Below are 22,614 nucleotides of genomic sequence, written 5' to 3'. Positions count from 1 at the left end.
AGATGCAGTATAGAGTTTACCCTGAAATTTTAAGATTAGATTATCTTTATTTGTCACATGTACATCGAAACATAAAGTGAAGCGCATTGGGTTCTGCCAATGACCAACACAGTCCAACGATGTGCTAGGGACAGCCCACAGGTGCTGCCATGCTTCTGGCATCAACATAGCACATCCACTGCTCACTAACCCTAACCATATGTCATGGAATGTGGAAGGAAACCTACACAGCCATGAGGAGAATGTACAAACTCCTTGCGGACCGCGGCGGGAATCGAACCTGGATTGGTGAATGTTGGCGCTGTAAAGTGATGGGCGCTAACTGCTATGCTACCATGTTTTCTCCATTAGAAAGCTAAGTGAACATGCATGCCTTGTTTGATGCTAATGTTCCTCTTTCTTTAGCTTGGATTAAGAATAAAAACAGAAAAGGCTAGAGATATTCAGAAGGAGAGTTAAAGTTTAGGCTCGAAGAATGTTCTCTAAGTTTCTCTGGACTTTGTTGTTTTCCTGTGATGGACTGATACATTCAGTACCAGATTGAAGTTGTCTACCTTGGCAACATCTTTGCAGAAGTATTTCAGAAACCTTATCCATTCATCTGACCTAGTGAAGGTTAGAGGCTGACACAAGAGACTATAGAGGCTGGAGTCTGAAAAATACACAAAACCTAGGAGCAATTTGGTAGGCCTGTCAGCATCTATGGAGAGAAATGGACAATCAATGTTTCAGGTTGAGACCCTGCACCTGGACTCTAAAGATCTATATGAAACGTCAGGACCAAATATCAGCTGTCCCTTTCTCTCCAGACATGCTGCCTGACCTGCTGAGCTCCTCCAGCAGTTTGAAGGTTTGGAGGCCATCTTGTATGGCCTCCTCCAGCAACACAGCGTGCAAACAATATTCTCCCAGTTTGTCAAGTTCATCTCCTGTGGCTTCTGGCATTGGGTATTTGGGTGGATCCTGCTGCTCATTTACTTGTGACTTCCTTGGGTCATTTTACAGAGAAAATACAGTGCAGGTGGACAAATGAAATATAAGAGCCAGGATGAGATAGATTGGAAGATTAAGAAATATCTTTTGGCATCTTCAGGAGTCTAATGACAATGGGATCAAAGCTGTTCTTTAAAACTGGTGGTGCATGGGGAAGATCTGTTTTTGTTTGGGGGGGCCACTTTTTTGAGTACCATCTGCCACAAGCAGGACTTCCCGATGGCCAAACGTTTTAATTCTGATTCCTGTTCCAACATGTCGGTCCATGTCCTCCTTTAGTGCCAAGGTGAGGCCACCTCAGGGTGGAGGAACAACACCTAATATTCCATCTGGGTAATCTCCAACCTGATGGCATGTGTATGGATTTATCTGTCTGGTAAACAAATTTCCCCAACTCCCTATTCGCCACTCACCTAACTTTTGCCTCTTCTCACCTGCCTATTGCTTCTCTCCTTGGTCCCCCTCCCACTTCCCTTTCTCCTATGGTCCAATCTCATTTCCTATCACATTCCTTCTTCTCCAGCCCTTGACCTTTCCCACCCACCTAGCTTCAATCACATTCCAGCTAGCCTCCTTCTCCTCCTTCCCCCCCCCTCCCCCACCCATCTTTTTATTCTGGCATCTTCCCCCTTCCTTGTCAGTCCTTAAGTAGGATCTCGACCCAAAACGTCGGCTATCTATTCACCTCTGTAGATGCTGCCTGACCTGTTGAGTTCCTCCTGCATTTTGTGCGTTTTGCTTATGATCTCAAGGTGCTTTACCTTCTGCTTGAACAGGAGAGAGGAGAAGAGAGAATGTTCAGGGTGGAAAGGGTCCTTGTCTATGTTGTCTGCTTCCCCAAGGCAGTGGGAAGTGAGGATGGAGTCACTGACAGAGAGGCCGGTTTTAATGATGGACTGGTTATGCTATGTCCACATTGACTAGAGCTCCTGACCACTTCAGCCAGTGCCTAAGTCAATGCTTCACTCTGTCAAGCACTATGTGTCATTTTTTATTCATTCCAGCACAAGCAGGAGTGCTGCTTAAGGACCACAAGGAACCTTCAAGGACTCCTTGGCTGTGCAGCCTGCGTCCTTGATGGGTTTGTCCATTGAGCTCTGGTCTACAATAGCACGTCCATGGACAGAACCAGAATCGGGTATATTATCACTGATATTGGTTGTGAAATGTGTTGTTTTTCAGTAGCAGTTCAGTGTAGTGCATAAAACAATATTCTTTTAAGTTACAACAAGAAATATGAAAAAGAATAAGTAGTTCAAAAAGGGAGCAAAAGAGTAAGGTAGTGTTTTCGGATTCATGGACCATTCAGAATTCTGAGGGCAGAGGGAAAGAAGTTGCTCCTATAATGTCGAGTGTGTGTACTCGGGCTACTGCACCTCCTCCCCGAAGGCAGGAATGAGAAGAGGCAATATCCCGGCTGGTGGGTCCTGAACGACGGATGTTGCTTTCTTGAGGTCTTGCCTTCTGAAGATGTGCTTAGTGTTGGGGCTGGCTGAATTTACAATCCTCTGCAGCTTTTTTGCCGATCTAATGCATTCAAAGTTCAAAGAAAATTTATTATCAAAGTATAAATATGCCACCATGTGCTCTGAGATTTATTTTCTTGCAGGCATTCACAGTAGAATAAAGAAATACAATAGAATCAATGAAAAAACTGCACACAAAGTTTGACAAACAACCAATGTGTAAAAGAAGATAACTTGTGCAAATACTAATAAATAACTAATACTGGGGTACAAGTGAAGGGTCTTGGCCCAAAGTATTAACTCTTTACTCCTTAAATGATGCCCAATCTGCTGAGTGTGGATTTCTAGCATCTGTGGAATCCCTTGTACCATGGAGGGCATTCTGAAGCACATCTTGTAGAAATTTGCTAGCGTCTTTGGTGACAAACCTCCTCAAACTCCTTATGAAATATAACAATGTATAGATGTGTTCTGGTACTCTAGAAAAAATATTACTTGTGCATATGTTTACCTCAGAGGCAGTTGCTCACTTCTAACACAAGATAGCCAAAGTTTCTAGCTAGTTAGAACTTTATTTCTGAGGACAATGAGATTTTAGTATTACTCCATTCCATGCAAAACAGCATTCTGGCAATTCAATTACAAAATACACAATGACTACATTTAAAATAACTTCTAAGTTGTGTAGAGTGGCAACTAAGTTGCAGCTGAATTTTCGCCTGCCCCAGCCCTTCCCTTCCTGAAAGTATTCCACCTCTGCCCCCCAAGGACTTCAGTGACAGAGCCCTGCATGCTAGACATTGAGTGGAATGTCTCTGGGTCTCCTTTCTCTCCCCCACCTCCCCTCCCCTCCACCTCCCCCTCTCCCCTCCACCTCCCCCTCTCCCCTCCACCTCCCCCTCTCCCCTCCCCTCTACCCCTCTCTCTCTCACCCTCCCCTCTCTCCCACCCCACCCCCACCCCTCTGAGTATTTTCCCTGCTGGGCACAGACTTGAACAGAGGCATTGATGTTGTGATGGAATTGCTGATGCTGTGTGATTATAATGACGGAGTCTGGAATCAAACAGGCAGTGTTATGGTCGAGGTTTCCACATCCTGCTCTTTCCATCCATTCTAAATCACCCTGCGTCAGTCCTTGGAAAGTTCCATAAGTATATATTTTTCATCTAATAAAGCTGAAGGCTCTCAAGGTTGTTTATCCGCAGGTTACCTAGCGCATGTGTTTACTAGTGTGATTTGCTTGGCAGTGCCTACAAGGAAATTGGGCTGTACATTCCATCGAAATTATTGATCTTTGAGGCTTTTTGTGTTTTTAAAAAATGTGTGCCCTTTTACCCTTGTTCTGCATCTTCAAGGCCATTCCCTTGGTAATGGTTCTTTCCCTTTTTGATCTCTTCCCTGGAACACCCCCGCCCCCACCAAGTTCAGCATTTTTGTTTGCTCAGCTGTTGTGTCCTCAGATGTTTCTTGCTCATTTCTCCTCTCTCATTGTTTTCCCCACTGCTCCCCACTCTCCCTTCATGCTTTTCATACTCATCTTCTCCTGTCTCACCATTCCTCTTCTTAATAAAGGCCACCTTCCCTCTCCGCTTCCAGTTCTCGTGCAGGGTTTTGACTCAAAGCAGCGACAATCTCCACACCCACCCCCACCCCACCATCCTGTCCCACAGTTGCTGCTTGGTGCGTTATGTCCCTCTAACAGATCATTTGCTTCAGTAGACGGCTTTGGAATGCAATATTAAAGACATCAAAGATGTACATTATATGGTTATTTTTGGATTTTAGCTGATTTCATCCTTTCTTTGCAGTAGAATTCCTTGTCATTTGAAGCAACCTAATGACTTAAGCCCATCACCATTACTGGGACAAAGGCCTCCGACAGCAGCTCACCAGAGCCCTCTGTTCTGGCCAGTCTTTCAAGTTGTCCCCAGGTAGCCCATCTTCTCGGTGTCTCCCAGGGGTTGAGTCTTTGGGGCTTTGTTGGTGTTTCTGTAGCTCTGGCTTTTGTTTTTTAAATGAGATTGATTCACGAGCCCCCAATGCCCAAAACCCCTCCTCTGGCAGCTGGGCTTGGGATTGTCCACGGTGGAGTTATTTGAAGCAAGTTTTTTTTTCTCTGTAAGGTGGTCGCTTGCTTAAAAGAGTTACATGTTCAAGATTTCTAATCCCTCAGACTTGACCCTGTGTGCACCTGCTGTGAGCAGCCAACCCCAGGAATTTGTGAAGAATTATGGAAAAATCAAGTGCTGTGTTTAAAGGGAAATCATTGGCTCCAAAGAACTTGTGTACGACTTGTAGAACAATTCAGTTTTATCGCTGTATCTGCACAGGAAAAACTGATTTGAACCAACACTGTTTTCAGCTCTCTTATCACTGGACCAAGGTTTCAGGCCTCTGATCAGCAATTCAATGCATGACATTGGCTGCATTTGTATGGCAGCCTGAGACTTGAGCACTTTATAACAGCTGTGATCATGGTTATTATGTTTTGTAACTCCAAAACATAAAATGAATTAAAAGAAGAATACTGGAGTCCTGAATGCATGTACAGTAACTTTGTTTTTACTTTAAACGAGGCACACACTTATGACCTGTTGGCGTGATAACGTATGCCATTCACATACTTTTACATACAACTCATGAATTATTTAAATGACCAAGAATGCTTAATCAAGCAACATATTTGCAATATTACTCAAATATTACTGAAATATTAAATACACTACACTCCTCCCTGCTTAGATATAAACTCTAATTCGATATAGAATGCAACTCAACTCAATTGTAACATATTACCCTTTAATAATGCAACAACTATATAGACATCCACAGCATAGTAAATTTTAAAGTGTCTCATTCAGGCCTAAAGATTTAATTGCTGTGGAAGCTTGCTTACTTTTGTGAGATTATGTCTTTCCTGGCAAGGAGAATCACTGCTTGGCAGGTGAGACTTATGGCTGTGTAACAATCTCAGGTCTTGGGGCCTCCTCAATGGTGGTTGTTGGAGTTGACTCCTCTCTAACAATTGCCTCTGTTCTCCTCAACTGATCGATGTGCCTTCTCCAGATGCAATATTTACTGTCCAGGAGAGGGGTCCAGTTCTGTCCTTAAACTTTCTGAGTACCCACTTCTGCTCACTTCCGCAGTCCCTTGCTAGACCTGTTTGTCCAGGAGCCTGAAGAGCCCTCAATTTATCTCGGCGCTTTGTCTGTGTACTCCTCCTGAGACTGGACTTGAGGAAATCCAAGTGTGAATGCAAGGGATGACCCAGGAACAGCTTAGCTGGTGAGTCGGTGGTGGTGGTGGAGTGTGCTGCATTGTGATATGCAAGGTGGAAGTTGGTGAGCTTCTGGTTCAGCGTCAGTGTACTGTGTTCTGCTGACGTTGCTCGCAGTGAGCTCTTTAGACTCTGGACAAACCTTTCCGCCTAGCCATTCGTAGCCGGCAGTCTGGTGCAGATGTAACATGTCTTATTCCATTCATTTTCAAGAAACCGTTCCACGACAAACTGAATTCCATTGTCACTGACTAACCAGTCCTTGATGAGGCTTCTTCACCCGTCGGCAGTGTGTGAGGCTGTAGTGGAGGCTTTTGCAAATACTTCTGGCCACTTTGTAGCTGCATCCACTACTGCCAAGAAGTTTGTGCCCATGAATGGTGTGGCCACAGTAAGTGATGTTTGATTTAAAAAAATAGATACACTTGTAACATCATACTCCAAGCTCATTAGCTTCTAATCTTTTTATCACTGTCTTGAGATTTTGGAGATGTTCCTTGTTATCCTTATTGGTTAGAATGTTGTCATCCCGGTAACACTGAAAGCCTGAGCAGCCTTGCAGTACCTGGTCCATATCCAAAAATAAACCTGTTATAACAATAAAGCCCTTTGTGAGTGGTTATGAGAGAAAAAATTTGGGCACTTCTTTCATCTCCATCCGTAGGTAGGACTCAGCTAAGTGCGCTTTGCTCAGGTTTTTTTTTCTGCTGGAGAGGTTTGCAAAGATATCCTCAATCCTAGGCAGGAGGTATCCATTCACTTTCAGTACTGGATTGATTGTGACCTTAAAATCGCCACAAATCCTGACAGACCCATTTTTTGTTTTAGCTACTGGGGCCACTGGTGTTGCCCGTGGGCTCCTGTCAACCTTGGAAAGAATTCCCTCAGTCTCCAGGTGATCTAGTTCACTGGCTACTTTATCATGGATGGACCAGCTTTTTAAAACTTGCGTGTGGCATTTTCATTTGACACTATTTACCCTTGATATGTTTGAGTTTTCCAATGAACACTGGTTTGGTCCTGTTGAGTACATTTCTTAATTCAGTTTCAGTTAACTCTATTTCAGGGAATGTGGCATGCAGATGGTGGATGGATTGCCAACCACGTTGTAGTTGTTTGAGCCAGTTACACCCCCACAATGCTAGCCCTCCTGTTTTTAATCACATACAAGTCCAATGTGGCTTGTTGGTTGTTGTATTTCAATGTTACAAAAGTCATTCCCACAGGAATTATCTTTTCTCCACAATAAGTTCTTAGTTGGGTACCTGCAGGCTTCAGTTCAGTATCTTTGAAATGCCTTTCAAGCAACACACACAAAATGCTGAAGGAACTCAGTAGGCCAGGCAGCATCTACGAAAAGGAATCAACAGTCGACGTTTCGGGCCGAGACCCTTCCTCAGGAGGTAAAAGTGATGAGAAGTTAGAGCAAGAGGGTGGGGGGAGGGGAGGAAGAAGTACAAGGTGGTAGGTGACAGATGAAACTGGGAGAGGGGGAGTGGTGAAGTAAAGTGCTGGAAATTTGATAGGCGAAAGAGATAAAGGGCAGAAAATCTGATAGGAGATGACAGAAGGCCATGGGGAAAAAAGGGGAGGCGGAGGAGCACCAGAGGGAGATGCTAGGCAGGTAAGGAGATGAGGTGATAGAAGGAAGTGGGAATGGGGTGGGGGGGAGTTACCAGAAGTTTGAGAAATTTATGTTCATGCTATCAGGCTGGAGGCTACTGAGACGGAATATGAGGTATTGCCCCTCCAGCCTGAGTGTGGCCTCATCGCGGCAGTAGAGGAAGCCATGGACTGATATGTCAGAATGGGAAGTAGCATTGAAGTGAGTGGCCACGGGGGAGATTCTGCTTTTTCCGGCAGACAGTGTGTAGGTGCTTAGTAAAGCAGTCTCCCAATCTATGTCGAGTCTCACCAATACACAGGAGGCCACATTAGGAGCACTAGATACAGTAGATGACCCCAACAGACTCTCAGATGAAGTGTTGCCTCACCTGGAAGGTCTGTCTGGGGCCCAGAATGGTAGTGAGGGAGGTATAGGGGCAGGTATGACACTTGATCCGCTTTAATCTCATTTTCTGGAATGATTGAAATAGCTGAGCCCATGTCCAATTTTATTTTAATTAATTTGCCTTTCACTTTTGGTGTTGGCCATATTGCTTGTGTATTGTTAGATTTCACATTGTAAATCGCAAGGCTACTCAGTCTTGTACCACTCTTTTCATTATCAGAATTTTCATCAACAGCAAGCAAATTAGTGCTCTTTTTGAAAATGTAACTTGACTTTTTCTTTTCGCTTTGCAGTCCATTCATTTTTGTCTGCCCAACATGCTCTTTGTTTGTGTCCCACTTTGTTGCATCTTCTGCAAGTTTCACCTTTAACTTTGCATTGGTCTGGTGTATGTGATTTCCTGCCACAATGGTAACAGAATTTTGAAAGAGAAGTTTGGTAGCTCAGCTTGGCTGTTTGTTTGTAGGTTTGTTAGTTGAGCCTGAATGTTAGATTGCACTGTTTGTTTGGCCAGGCAGGTTTCTTTTGACTGCAACACAATTACATTTCTGTTTGTTGCTTCCATTGATACAGCAACATCAACTGCTCTTTTTAATGTAAGTTGTGCTTCAGTTGGGAGCCATTTTTAAATGCTTTCAAGTAAGATTCCCCCCCCCCCCCGATTAAATGACCTCTCAGTGCATCATTAAGCCCATTACTGAACTCACAATGGTCAGACAATTTCTTCAATGGTCAGACAATTTCATATGCCAAAATGGATTCCCCTTCTTTTTTATTCCACTTATGAAGCCCAGCCGGTTCTATAATCAAGAACAAATTCAGTTCTAAATGTTTGTGTATCACTTTCACAATATCAGCCAAGCTCATTTTGGCTGGCTTGGTCGGAGCAGTAAACTGTGCCTTTAAACTCAATGCTCTCAGCAAAACTGGTACTCATTTCTCATTGGCTATTCCATTTGCTGCAAAATACTAATCAATTCACTCAGTATATACACTTGTGTATGAACCTGTGAATTTTTCTGTTTTCTGCTAGTTCTTTACCTTGACCATATTTCCTCTCTCTCTCTCTCTCTCTCTCTCTCTCTCTCTCTCTCCTGAAGAGTCGAGTGCTGTGTTTTTTTAAACTTCTAATGTACTTTTTTTAAAACTCAAAAGTTTTTACTGCCCTTCAACAAGTAGGTAGTCATTTTGGGTTAGATTAAAACTTCCTCATCGCCACTGTTATGTTTTATAACTCCAAAACATAGAGCCAGTTAAAAGAAAAAAACAGGAGTCTGGAATGCATGTAATTTAGTTTCCTTTTTACTTTAAGCAAGACATGCACTTATAACATGGTGGTGAGATGACGTATGCATTTGCGTACTTTTACATTTAACCCCTACTGAATTTTTTTTAATGAACAAGAATACTTAATCAAGCAATGTATTTACAATATACTCGCATGTTATTGAAATGTTAGGTATACAGCAGTTATACTTAAAAGTTTACACTTTCTTTTCAAACACTACCTTCTGTGTCATCTTGCTGTTGTGAAGCCTTGCAAAGGAAGGGGTCATCAATCTACACAGGTCAGCCAGAGCAATGGTTCCATTCTCGGCCAGTTATATAGCGAGAACTTTTCCAATATTTTATTCCTGGTTGGGACCCTCTGCTTCTTGGAGTAGACCTGGGAACGTATTTCAGACATCAATCTCTTACCCACTTCCTCCTTTGAATGAAAGAACATAGAGCAGTACAGCACGGAAACAAGCCATTTGCTCCATCGTGTTGTAATGAATTAATTAAACTAGTTCTTTAATGCCTAACTATATCTTATGCCCTCAAAACCAGGCAGCATCCTGATAATCCTCTTCTGTATCCTCTCCAAAGCTTCCATGTGCTTCCTATGTTGTGGCAGTCACGACTGAGTACAATACCACAGATGGGGGTCAAACCAGAGTTTTGTAAAGCTGCACTGTAACTTCCCAACTCTTGAACTTAATGCCTTGACTAATAAAAGCGTGCATGTCGTATACCTTCTTTACCACCCTATAAACCCTGCGTGCACTTTCGGGGAGCTACTTATCGACGTCAAAATTCCCGCTGTATAGCAACACTGTTAAGGGTCCTGTCGTTAACTGTACCATTCACTTAATTTTAGCTGGATAGATCAGTTAGTAGAGCATCAGACTTTTGCTTGTATTGTTGGCTCAAGTACAATTAAACACATTCTACTGAGTGGCTGTTTCTTAGACACTGTTCCTGTGACTTACCTTGACTTAGAGTGGAACTGGGCTGAGAAAGCAGGGCCCTCTGTGGCTCTACCTAGGAAGAGCATTTCATCACCTCACTCATGGCTGAATTTGGGCATTGGCCTCGAGGTCAAAGTTCAACACAGAACCATAACAGGCCTTTTGGCCCACGATGCTGCATTGAACAAAACTTGTTCCACCTGTAGGTGATTCATATCTCTGCACAACAATAGTGGCTTCTTCTACTTCCACCTCTAACCCTGGCAGATCAGACCATTCCTGGCACCTATCACACTCTACAAAAAAAAAACATGCAATTCTTTAAACTTGCTCCTACTCACCTTAAATGTATATATTGACATTTCTACCTGAGACAAAGATTCTGACCACCTACCCTGTCTATGCCTCTCATAATTATATAAACTACTTTCAGATCTCTGCTCAGAGAAAACAGCCCAAGTTTGTCTAATTTCTCCTTGTAGCTCATCCTCTAATCCAAGTAGTATTTTAGTAAACCTCCTCTGCACCCATTCCAAAGCCTCCACACCCTCCTAAATCTTCCGCACCCTTTCAACACTTCCCCACCCTTCTGTATAATCTCAGCACCATTTTCTCAAAGCCTTTGACAGGCATATTTAATTCTCTTTTCTTCAGTCATTAAATCTCCACTGACTTGCCTCATCACTGAACTTGCTTTCACCTTATTTTAGATGGGTTTTTAATTGCTCTTCTCTATCACTCTGTGTCATCCAAGGGATGCTGGTGTAGGGATAATATTTAAGTGAAAGGGTCTGGTGATTTTCTTAGAGAGTCTCTTACCGTTAAGGATGACTTATCTCCACCCCATGACCAAGGGTTCTGAGGTAATTTTTATTCTTTATTTAAGATGTGGATGCTACTGGCAAGGTTGGCATTTATCAAAGTTCAAGGTTAATTTATTATCACAATATACTACCCTGTGACACATTTTGCAGCCATTCATAGTAGACCAAAGAAAGACAACGTAATCATTGAAAAACTACACATAGAGAAGAACAATTTCAGAGTTGTATACTTTGATAACAAATGAACATTGGAACAAAGAATGACAAACAGCCAAGCTGCAAAAGAATACAAACTGTGCAAATACAAAATAAAACCTAACCCCACTGTGGTTTTGTCTTGCTTTAAACATGCTCTCTACTGAACTGGATGAAAATAGGGTCTCAAATCCGAAGCAACCGAACAAATTATACCCTGACACATCTACACATGGAAGAATTGAAATTATGCTCCCTTTCATCAATAAAGCTGGAGCAATTGATACCAATACTAGAACTATTTTCCAAAGATATAAACATGAGCTTTGGACTAGATTAGTGCAGAACATTAAACGATAGAGCTAGTAGAATATAAAACAGAACAGCAGGATACGATACAACTGGTGGAGTAACATGAAGCATAAGTATCTTGGATATCAACAAGCAAAGAAAACAGATCATAGTGCAGTCAAGGAAAAGCTTTCAATGGAATTTACTTCAAGGCTTAAGAAAATCTGCCCAAACAGAGCTCAATAGTAAAAATATAATAAATGCAATAAACACTTCTGCTATACCGATATTAACATACTCTTTTGGCAGAATAGCATGGCCAGAAACTGATCTGGAAAATTTACAAAGAAAAATCAGAACTGAAATGACGAATTTTAGAAAACAGTACATAAACTCTAACACACTGAGGCTAACACTACCTAGGACAGAAGGAGGAAGAGGAGTAACAGACATAAAAAAAAAACTTACACAACAGTCAGATAAAACTCGTGAGGATATGCTTCCGGTGGTGAAGAAGGTGAATGCAATGTTGGCATTCATTTCTAGAGGAATAGAGTATAGGAGCAGGGATGTGATGTTGAGGCTCTATAAGGCGCTGGTGAGACCTCACTTGGAGTACTGTGGGCAGTTTTGGTCTCCTTATTTAAGAAAGGATGTGCTGACGTTGGAGAGGGTACAGAGAAGATTCACGAGAATGATTCCAGGAATGAGAGGGTTAACATATGAGGAACGTTTGTCCGCTCTTGGACTGTATTCCTTGGAGTTTAGAAGAATGAGGGGAGACCTAATAGAAACATTTCGAATGTTAAAAGGCATGGACAGAGTGGATGTGGGAAAGTTGTTTCCCATGATGGGAGAGTCTAGTACGAGAGGGCATGACTTCAGGATTGAAGGGCGCCCTTTCAGAACAGAAATGTGAAGGAATTTTTTTAGTCAGAGGGTGGTGAATCTATGGAATTTGTTGCCACGGGCAGCAGTGGAGGCCAAGTCATTGGGTGTATTTAAGGCAGAGATTGATAGGTATCTGAGTAGCCAGGGCATCAAAGGTTATGGTGAAAAGGCGGGACAGTGGGACTAAATAGGATAAAATGGATCAGCTCGTGATAAAATGGCGGAGCAGACTCGATGGGCTGAATGGCCTACTTCTGCTCCTTTGTCTTATGGTCTTATGGAAAACAGGATTCAGCACTCCTTGCGAGCATATGCATTCTGATTTTAAAAAATACATACCACTAAACTTAAAGGAAGAAATTATCACTATAGAAAATATTAACCAATGGAAGAGCATAACCCTCCATGAAAGACTTCCTCATGATCTGAGCAGACTAGATGTCAACAAGGTAGCTTCAAACACCTGGCTCAGAGTTGGAGACCTCTCCCCAGAAACAGTGGAGTTATTTGTGGCAATACAAGACCAGGTTAACACAAAAATATAATCAAAAATAAATATTGAAAGACCAACAAATTCAAGACAATAAATGCAGAAATTGCCAAGCAAAACCAGAAACAGTCCAACACATTACAGGATGCTGCAGAAGTTTAACTCAACCTGATTGCTTACACTGGCACCATCAAGTGGCAAACATTATTCACCAAAACCTTGCTTTAAAATGCAAACTCATAAAAGACACCATATGTTACTATAAATACAAGCCTGACCCAATTTTAGAGCCGGAGTCCTACAAATTATATTACAACCGATCCATTATTATAGATGGGACAATCCATAATAACCTTCTGGATATATTATTACAGGATAACCGAGCAAGACCAACTTTCTTAATAGATCTATCCATTCCAAACTCGCACAGCACATAGAAATAAGTAAGTGAAAAACACCTGAAATATGATGAATTCAAAGAGAAAATTGAAGGACTATGGAAAATGAGCAAGGTATCAAGTATCATCCCAAAGTCACTAGACAATAGTATTAAACAATGAGGCCTACACAGCAATATCTATGTAAATCTTCAGAAAGCCACAATACTAAACACCACTCAAATTGTCCAAATGTTCCTAGCAATTGAGAAATGTGTATGTTTGGCTACACCTGTACCTCAGCTTTTACCAACTTGAACTGAGAGAAAAAAAATAATAATGCATGTTTACACATAGAGAGCTTGGGTTGTAAAGTCCTTGAAAATGAGTCTATAGATTACTGTTCAGTGTTGAGATGGGTGAAGTTATTGATGCTAGTTCCAGAGCCCAGTGGTTGTACGGTAATAATTGTTCCTCAACTTGGTGACGTGGGACCTAATGCTCTTGTACCTCCTTCAAAGTTCAATGTTCAAAGTAAAGTAAATTTATTATCAAAGTACATATACATCACCCTATACAAACCTGAGGTTCGTTTTCTTGTGGGCATACTCAATAAATCCATGATGGAATAGTAACCATAACAGAATCAATGAAAGACTGCACCAACTTAGGCGTCCAACCAATATGCAAAAGACAATAAGTGGTGCAAACACAAAAATAATAAATTAATTAATAAGCAATGACTATCTAGAACATGTGATGAAGAGTGTTTGAGTCCAGAGGTTGTGGAAACAATTTAATGATGGGGCAAGTGAACTTGAGGAAGTTATCTCCTTTGGTTCAAGAGCCTGATAGTTGAGGAGTAATAACTGTTCCTGAACCTGGTAATGTAAATCCTGAGGCTCCTGTACCTTCTTTCTGATGGCAGTAGTGGGAAGAATGCCTGTCCTGTGTGGTGGGGTCGCTGATGATGGATCCTGCTTTCATGTGACAGTGCACCCCCCCCATGTAGATGTGCTCAATGGTGGGAGGGCTTTACCCGTAATAGACTGGGCTGTATTCACTCACCCCAACACTGAACTGCTCCCATAACCTATAGATTTTCTTTCAAGGACTCTTCATCTCATGTTCCTGATATTTATTGCTTATTTATTCATTATTATTATTGTTTTCTTTTTGTATTTGCAGTTTGCTGTCTCCTACACGTAAGTTGTTTGTCTGTCTTGTATGCGATTTTTCATTGATTCTTTGGTGGTTCTTTGCACCTCTTGTGAATGCCCACAAGAAAATGTATCTCAGAGTAATATATGGTGACATGAATGTAGTTTGATAATAAATTTATTTTGAGCTTTCATCTTTTGCTGCACTCCTTCGTCTCATCACTTTATGCTGGCTATCGCTCCTCCACTCTTTCAGTCCAGGTGAAGAGTCTTGATCTGAAACGCTGACTGTCGATTTCCCTCCCACAGATGCTGCTCGACCTGCTGAGTTCCTCCAGCATTTTGCTGTTTGCTCCACGTTCCAGCATCTGCAGTCTCTTGTGTCTACATTTCTTTGTTTAGCTGGCTTTTCTTTTTGTGCCTTGTGCTGTTCAGAGAATATGGAACTGATGTAGTTGCCCCTGTTATTGGAGAAAGGTGGCTGAATTTGCAGCAATCTGCTGGCTGGTGTGCAGTGGCTGGCTGTTGAGACCGTCACTTTTCACAAGAATTTGGCTGGGAACTTGATATTCTGTCCATATCTGGGGGTTATTGGAGACAGAAAATAATGACGTGACCTTTCTATTGTCTAGTCAGGATAGTCTCTTAACAGTGCAAAGAAATATCAATCAATGCTACTGCTTTCCTCTTGAGCTGATCTGTAATTACCGAGAAGAGGCTGTTCACCAGAAGGTTAGAGCAATTGAACAGAGTCTGCAGAAAATCTGATGTAAAATGATGTTTAAACTGTAAAGGCAGGACAACAGCATTTGAAGTTAATACTAAATAGCCTGAAGGCTTGTTTAGGCTGGAGGCTGCACAATTTAGAACAGCAAAGGCTTCAACATTGGCCTGTGGAGTAAGTTAGACGCTAGACTTAAACTAGACCTATTATGTTGGTGCTGTTCACTCAGCAAACCTAGAGGTAGTTATTTCACAAAATCTGACTTCATGTCTGCATTCAAAGATGGGCTCTCGTCACTGGTACTCGTACCTTAACCAAATTCAAGTAACTCTTCCCCAGGAATCCATTTGTTTTTTCTTAAATGTTGGAGATCTGGTATTTCATTAATCATAAAGGGAAAGTTAAGGAGAAAGATAAATACAAAGAAAAGAGTTGGATTACAGAAAACCAACTGCCTAGAAAATTAATTCCTAAATTCAATGAGTAATTCCTGTTTCCTGCTTTTGCATTTCAGAAGCGTATCCATAATATTACTGTGCTTTGGGACATCCTGAAATAAATTCACAGGGTGCTAACGAAATGTAAATAGATTGTTGATATTGCTTATTTATTCATTCCTTTTCTTCCCTTTTGCTCTTCCCCTGCTTTTTTCCCTTCATTCCATTTTTTCTTTTCCTCTTCCTCCCTTTCCTTTTCATTTCTCTCTTGCTTTCTTCCCTCGATTGTTCCTTTCTTTCCTTTTTCTTTGTCTTTTCCTCTGTTTTCTCCTCTTTTCCCTCAATTATTTCTTTCCCTTTCCCTTTCCTTTTCTTATCCCCACCTTTTGTTGCATAGCCCGGAAAACTAATTGTTATGAACTGGTCTCAGCTTGATTTTTCTTGATAAGCAGTTTAATTGGAAGGGAAAGTGAATGTCAATTATCGAAGCTTAGAATGTCAAAACAGAATTTTAGAAAGTAAGAGGGTGACTCAGTGGCCAGGAAGAAGAGAATCTGGGACTTTTAATCGACAAAGCTGAAAGTTACACAGTAATACTCACTCAGTTGACACCCACACAGTACGAGTGGTAAAGTGCAGCATTGAGCTGCGTCTTTGGCTCTAAGTGTTCATGCACAGATGGCTGCTGTGAGCGGCCAGTTCATGAGTATCAGCTACTTTCAGAGTTCCTTGTGGACATTTCACAATGTGATTACTTGAGATTGCCAATTCGATTCTATTTCAGTGTGTTTTTTAGGGGGAGGGGAGAGTGTTCTATTTTTACAGGTAACTCAGTAATATATTAAACCTAATTCCATCTACAAGTCCCATGGTTATCCATAGCACTGAAATCACTCTGGCCATGATGTGGCTTAATCTGTAAAGACTTTCATTATATTGTTGGGGAATCTTAAACTTTGTTCAATTACTTTGAAAGCTGCTTCTTTCATAGGAAGGTGCTGGCTACATTTCATTCATTGTGAATGGATTTGCCATGAGTTTTGGCCCAAACCCTTGGTCTCCTTGGGTTTTAATAGTATCCTCGTGTCCTTGTCCCTTGAACCTCCTTATGTCAGAATGCAGTTTCTGGATTTCAGTTTGGCATTCAACACTATTGTCCCACAGACCTTGGTAAACAAACTTCTACTCCTTGTCTAGATGGCCCTTGTGGCTAAAAGGATCAGGGGGTATGGGGGGAAGGCTGGTACAGGGTTCTGAGTTGGATGATCAGCCATGATCATACTGAATGGCGGTGCAGGCTCGAAGGGCCAAATGGCCTACTCCTGCACCTATTTTCTATGTTTCTATGTTTCTAAATCCACCACTGTGCAACTGGGTGTTGGACTTCCTAACGAACAGTTGTCAAGATGCACAACTGCTCCTTCCTCCCCATCATCCTCAGTATGGGTACCCCTGCCCAGAGCTGTGCGCTGAGCCCATTGCTGTACACTTGGCTCACACGTGACAGCATGGCCAAACGCCTGAGCAATCACATCATCAGTTCGCCGATTACATGTTGGTGGGGAGTTCTCATCACCAACAACGATGAGATGGCTTACAGAGAGGAGGTGGAAGAGCTCGAGGCCTGGTTCCAGGCTAATAGCCTTTTCCTCAATGTCAACGAGACAAAGGAGATGGTTATTGACTTCAGGAGACCTCGTGCCACTCACACTCCACCTTATATTGACGGCACAGCAGCGGGAACTGCGAGCAGTTTCAAATTCCTGGAATTGCACATCACACACAAACGTTCATGGTCCCGGAGCACATCCGACACAGTCGAGAAAACTCCCTAGTGCCTCTGCTCTCTGAGGAGGCAGAAGAGAGCTGGACTTTGCACATCCATACTTAAGTCATTTTATAGATGTGCCAGGGAGAGCATCCTAACAAGCTTCATCACTGCTTGGTATGGAAGCTGTGCAACTGGTAGTCAAACCTGCCCAACACGTCACTAGCCCCAGCCTACCCCCCAACAAGGTCAAATGTACAGAAAGGTCCCAGAAAAGGGCCAGTGACATCATGAGGGACCTGACCCACCCTGCTCATGGACAGTTTGTTCCCATCCCATCTGGAAGGAGGCTACGTAATATCCACACCAGAACCGCCAGGCTCGAAAACAGTTACTTTTCCCAAGCAGGAAGGCTGATCAACACCTTCACCCTTCCGGCCACTACTTTATTATTTCCTGTCAGTCATCTTACGTACAGCTGACCACCACTTTATGGATATACAATCAACCTATACATATAAACTAGCTTAAGTATTTATATTTATTGTGTTTTTATTTTTATTTTTTTCTCAGCTCAATCTCAATTTTCCAGATCGGTTTCTGGCCAAGATATTATGGCAAAAGAATATGTTAATATGGGTATTGCAAAACAATTTATTGCTTTTGTTATGTTTTTACTATTGAGCTCTGTTTGGCAAATTTTCTTAAGCCTCGAAGTAAATAAATTCTGTTGATAGTTTTTCCTTTATTGCACTATGATCTGTGTTCTTTGCTTGTTGATATCCCAAATACTTATATGTTCAATATTCATCCTTCGGTTGTGTTGCATCCTGCTGCTCTGTTTTGTATTCTATTAGCTCTTTTGCACCTTCCTTTGTGTCTAATGTTCTGCACTTATCTAGTTCAAAGTTGTTGTTAATATTATATTATTGTTGTTGTGTTTTTTTCTTTCAGCTCAAGCTGGTAAAAACTGAGGTACGGGGATCGCCAAGCACACTCATTTCTCAATTGCTAGGAGCTTTCAGACTATTCTAGTGGTGTTTAGTGTTGTGGCTTTCTGGAGATTTACGTAAAAAATGCTGTGTAGGCCTTCTCATTTAATGCTATTGTGTAGTGACTTTGAGATGATACCAGTTGTAGATATTACAATTGGGACAATGTATACCCTGTTCATGTTCCACGGTCTTTCAATTTCCTCTTTTAATTCAGCATATTTCTGGTGTTTTTCACTTATTGATTTCTGTATGTTATGTGTGTTTGAATAGCTATAACAAGTTGCTTGTTTGTCCTGTAATATTATATCCAGGCGGTTATTATGGATTGTCCGATCTGTAATAATGGACCAGTCGTAATATAATTTGTAGGACTGTGACTCTGAAACTGGATCAGGCTTGTATTTATAGTATGGTATGGTTTCTTTTGTGAGTTTCTATTTTAAAGCAAGATTTTGGTGAATGGTGTTTGCCACTTGATTGCGGCTGTGTAAGTAATTAGATTGAGTTAAACTGCAGGATTCTGTAATGAGTTGGCTTGTTTCTGGGTTTTTTTTGGCATTTTCTACATTTATCATCTTGAATCTGTTTGTCTTTTATTATGAGTTTTTGATCATTTTTGTCTTAACCACCTGGTCCTGTATTGCCACAAGGAACGCTTCTGTTTTGACGAAGGGTCTCAGCCTGAAACGTCAACTGTACCTTTTCCTATAGATGCTGCCTGGCCTGCTGCGTTCACCAGCGTTTTTTGTGTGTGTTGCTTGAATTTCCAGCATCTGCAGGTTTCCTCGTGTGAGCCCTTCTGTTTCTGGGAAGAGATCTCCAATTCTGAGCCAGGTGTTCAACGCTTCATTGTCAACATCTAGTCTCCGCAGATCGTGGAGGTATCTTCCAGGGAGGGTCTTGCTTTTCCGTTGGTTAACTTTTTCTTCCGTAGTGATAATTTCTTTATTTTTCTGAGTTGTGCTCTCATTTAAGTTTAGTGGTGTGTACTTCTTTGTCAGAATTGCATATTCTCATGTGAAGTGCTGAATTCTGTTTCTGTTGTTGAAAATATGTCCTTAGAACTTTTATCTGACTGTTATGTAATTTTTAAATGTCTGTTACTCCTCTTCCTTCTCCTATCTAGATAGTGTTATCTAAGCATGTTTGAGTGTACGTTGTGTTTTCTAAAGTTTATCATTTCAGTTCTTATTTTTCTTTGTAAATTTTCCAGATTGGTTTCTGGCCAAGATATTATGCCAAAAGAGTACGTTAATATGAGCATAGCAAAAGTGCCTTTGTTATATTTTTACTGTTGAGCTTTGTTTGGCAGATTTTCTTAAGCATTGAACTAAATTCTGTCGAAGGTTTTCCCCTTTTCACACTATGATCTATTTTCTTTGCTTGTTGATATTACAGATACTAATATGTTTCATATTCATTTGCATCCTGCTGCCCGTTTTACATTCTACTAGCTCTATTGCACCTTTCTTTATGTTTAATATTCTGCATTTACCTAGTCCAAAGTTAATGTTTATACCTTCAGAAAGTAGTTCTACTATTTGAATTAATTGCTTTAGTTTTATTGATGACATTATTGCTATTGTTGTGTTCTTTCTGTCTTGTGTTTTTTTTTTGTGCGGCATCGGATCCGGAGTAACGATGATTATTTATAAGTTATTTTGTTCTCCCTGCACATGTGTACAGGAAACGACATTAAATAATCTTGAATAGCTGTGGCACGCAGCAATCATTTTGTTCTCCTTTACACTTGTATGCTGATGAATGACAATATACAATATTGATTTTTTTTATATAAAAGGTATTTCAGTAAAGCAGAATCAGGCTTATTATCACTAACGTATATCATGAGGTATGTTGTTTCTGTGGCAGCAGGTACAGTCCAATATAATAAAAAAAACTTCAATACATCAAAAAACTAAATAAATAGTGCAAAAATTGAACAAAGTAGTGAGGTTGTGTTCACAAACTGTTCAGAAATTTGACTGCAGAGGGAAATAATATGTTTTCAAAAGGTTGAGAATGCATCTTCAGGCAAATACACCTCTTCTCGGGTGGCAGTGACAAGAAGACATGACCTGCACAGTGACTGTCCTTAGTGGCGGGCGACACCCCTTTCGAAGATTTTCCCAGTCGTCACTGGAAAGGAGTCAGCAGTCGACATTTCAGGCCAAAACACTTCATCGGGACTGGAAAGGAAGGGGGAAGATGGCAGAAATATGATTGGTGTTATAGGAAATGTGGCATCCCGTTCTCCTACAAAAAATGATAAAATTCACTGATTTAGTGATGCTATTTGAGGGGGATCTGCTCTCCCTCCCTTAATAGTGCCATGGAATACAATTAATTTTTTTTTTCAGATACAGCTCACCTTCTGAGCCACACAAACCAGCATCCCCTGATTTAATCCTGACATAATCACGGGACAATTTACAATGACCAATTAACCTACCAACCAGTACATCTTTGGACTGTGGGAGGAAACCAGAGCACCCGGAGGAAATCCACGCGGTCATGGGGAGAACGTACAAATTCTTTTCAGTGGCAGAAATTGAACCCAGGTCAGCAGTAAAAGCATTATGCTAACCACTATAGTTCTGTGCCTCTGAGTCTGATTTTCACCATAGTTTGGAAAAGTTATTTTCGAGGACTTAAGCGGAAATGTATAACAGGCTGACAACTTGTCTCCAACAGACTGAGAATATTTTGGGTTCTGTGCCTCCTGGTTCGGGACTCGAGCAGGGCGGGGCATGATTACATTTTGCCACTGATGAAATGATAGAACTGTATCTCCTTTAGTTTCCGCTAGGCCCCGCGTTAAGGGTGTCAATTCATGTGGCTTTAGTCTTCAAAACGCGAGATGCAAGAGACTGCAAATGGTGTTTTGATTTAACTGTACATTTGCGTACGTGGTTTCTCCCCACCATCCAGGCCATGCTGTCTTCTCGCTACTACCTAACAGGCAGGAGGTTCAAGGAGCTTTAGGTCCCACATCACCAGGTTCAAGATCGGTAATTTAAGTTACTGCATCTGCTTGAGTCCATTTGTGATGTTTGGTCAAAGTTGAATTTATTGTCACATGCACAAGGGCAATGAAAGACTTTCTTGCAGCATTATTATATACAGTTACGTAATATCAGCTACGGGCAGTCGCAATAAAAAGATAAACATGTTGTGACATACATTCTATACAATTTTTACAAAAAAGAACATGTTTCGAACAAAACAGTCTCAAGTCTGTTGTAGTGCAATGTGATCAAAATGTTGGTATACTGAGGTAGGGTGGGGATTAGGGTAGTGCCGGTTGGTTCAAGAACTGGATGGTTGAAGGGAAGTAGCTGTTCTTGAACGGTGATGTGAGACTTCGGACTTCTGTATCTTCTGCCTGATAGCAGCTGCAACTCAGATGGTTGATTCACTTGCCTTGCTTAGAGAAGAATGTCTTGCTGGTCTAGCGAAGAGTAGGTAGATGTATGCACGCTAAAGTGCTGGAGGAACTCAGCGGATGAGCCAGCGTCTATGGAGAGGAGTAAACAGTCGAAGGCGGGTCGGTGGTAGAGGCAAATGAAGTGTGTAGGTGGAGGTGATGGGTGGAAGAGGCAAAGGGCTGGTGAAGGAGAGTGGAACGTGGGAGAAATGGAAGGAAGAGGGGTACCAGAGGGAGGTGATGGCCAGGTGAGGAGAAGAGAAAGGGAAAGAGGGGAAACAGAATGGGGAAAGGGAAAAGAGAGAAGTGGGAAGAGGGTTGAAACCATCAGGTTTAGAAGTATAGAGTAGTAAGCATGTCAGTCAAGTTGCCCGCAGTAGATCTGTGCCAGTTACAACAATGATAACATACTTAATAAATTTGATTAAGTTATCAGCGAGCCAAAGATTAGCTTTATTTGTCACGTATACATCAGAAACATACAGTGAAGTATGTTGTTTGCATCAACGACCAGGTCAGTCCAAGGATGAGCTGAGGGCGGCCTGCAAATGCTGTCATGCTTCTGGCCCCAACGTAGCGCACAACTCACTAACCCTAACCTGTATGTCTTTGGAAAGTGAGAGGAAACCGGAGCACCCGGAGGAAATCCATGTGCTCACAGGGAAAACATACAAACTCCTTACACTCAGACGCGAAATGAAAGACAGGTTGCTGGCGCTTTATGCTTACTGCTACACTACCAATCAGGTTCACTGAAATCCGTCCTTGCCTAACTTGATCCAATAAGTGATCCCAGACACGTCTACAAGGTGCCCTGCCTCAGGACAGCAGCGTCCATCATCAAGGGCCCCCAGCATCCAGGCTATGCTCTCTTCTCACTCCTTCCGTTAAGCAGGAGGTACACGAGCCTTAGGTCCCACATAACCTGGTTCAGGAATAGTTATTAACCTCAGGCCCCTGATCCAATGTGGATAAATTCACCTTCCTCAACACTGAAATGATTCCACAACCTATGGACTTCACTTTCAAGTCTACAACTCATGTTCTCAATATTAT

At 41.7% G+C, this 22,614-nt stretch overlaps 1 protein-coding gene across 2 annotated transcripts in view; it reads left to right on the top strand.

Moving 5' to 3' along the window:
• The first annotated feature begins 5,696 nt into the window (after window positions 1-5,696).
• Window positions 5,697-22,614, top strand: part of sox13 (SRY-box transcription factor 13) — a 144,234-nt gene continuing 127,316 nt past the window's right edge. The window contains exon 1 of one of the 2 annotated variants that reach the window (XM_072278795.1): window positions 5,697-5,745. In XM_072278795.1, coding sequence (XP_072134896.1) covers window positions 5,714-5,745 — 32 coding nt within the window. In that variant the 5' untranslated portion in view covers window positions 5,697-5,713. Of the gene's footprint in view, window positions 5,746-18,093; window positions 18,112-22,614 lie in introns of those variants that run through there. The other variant, XM_072278800.1, reaches the window with a different exon arrangement.

The sequence above is a fragment of the Mobula birostris genome, chromosome 14 (assembly GCF_030028105.1).
Source record: "Mobula birostris isolate sMobBir1 chromosome 14, sMobBir1.hap1, whole genome shotgun sequence".
NCBI classification, from domain to species: Eukaryota; Metazoa; Chordata; class Chondrichthyes; order Myliobatiformes; family Myliobatidae; genus Mobula; species Mobula birostris.
Note: the sequence above shows the minus strand (reverse complement) of the source record. Positions and strands in the feature narration are given on the sequence as shown.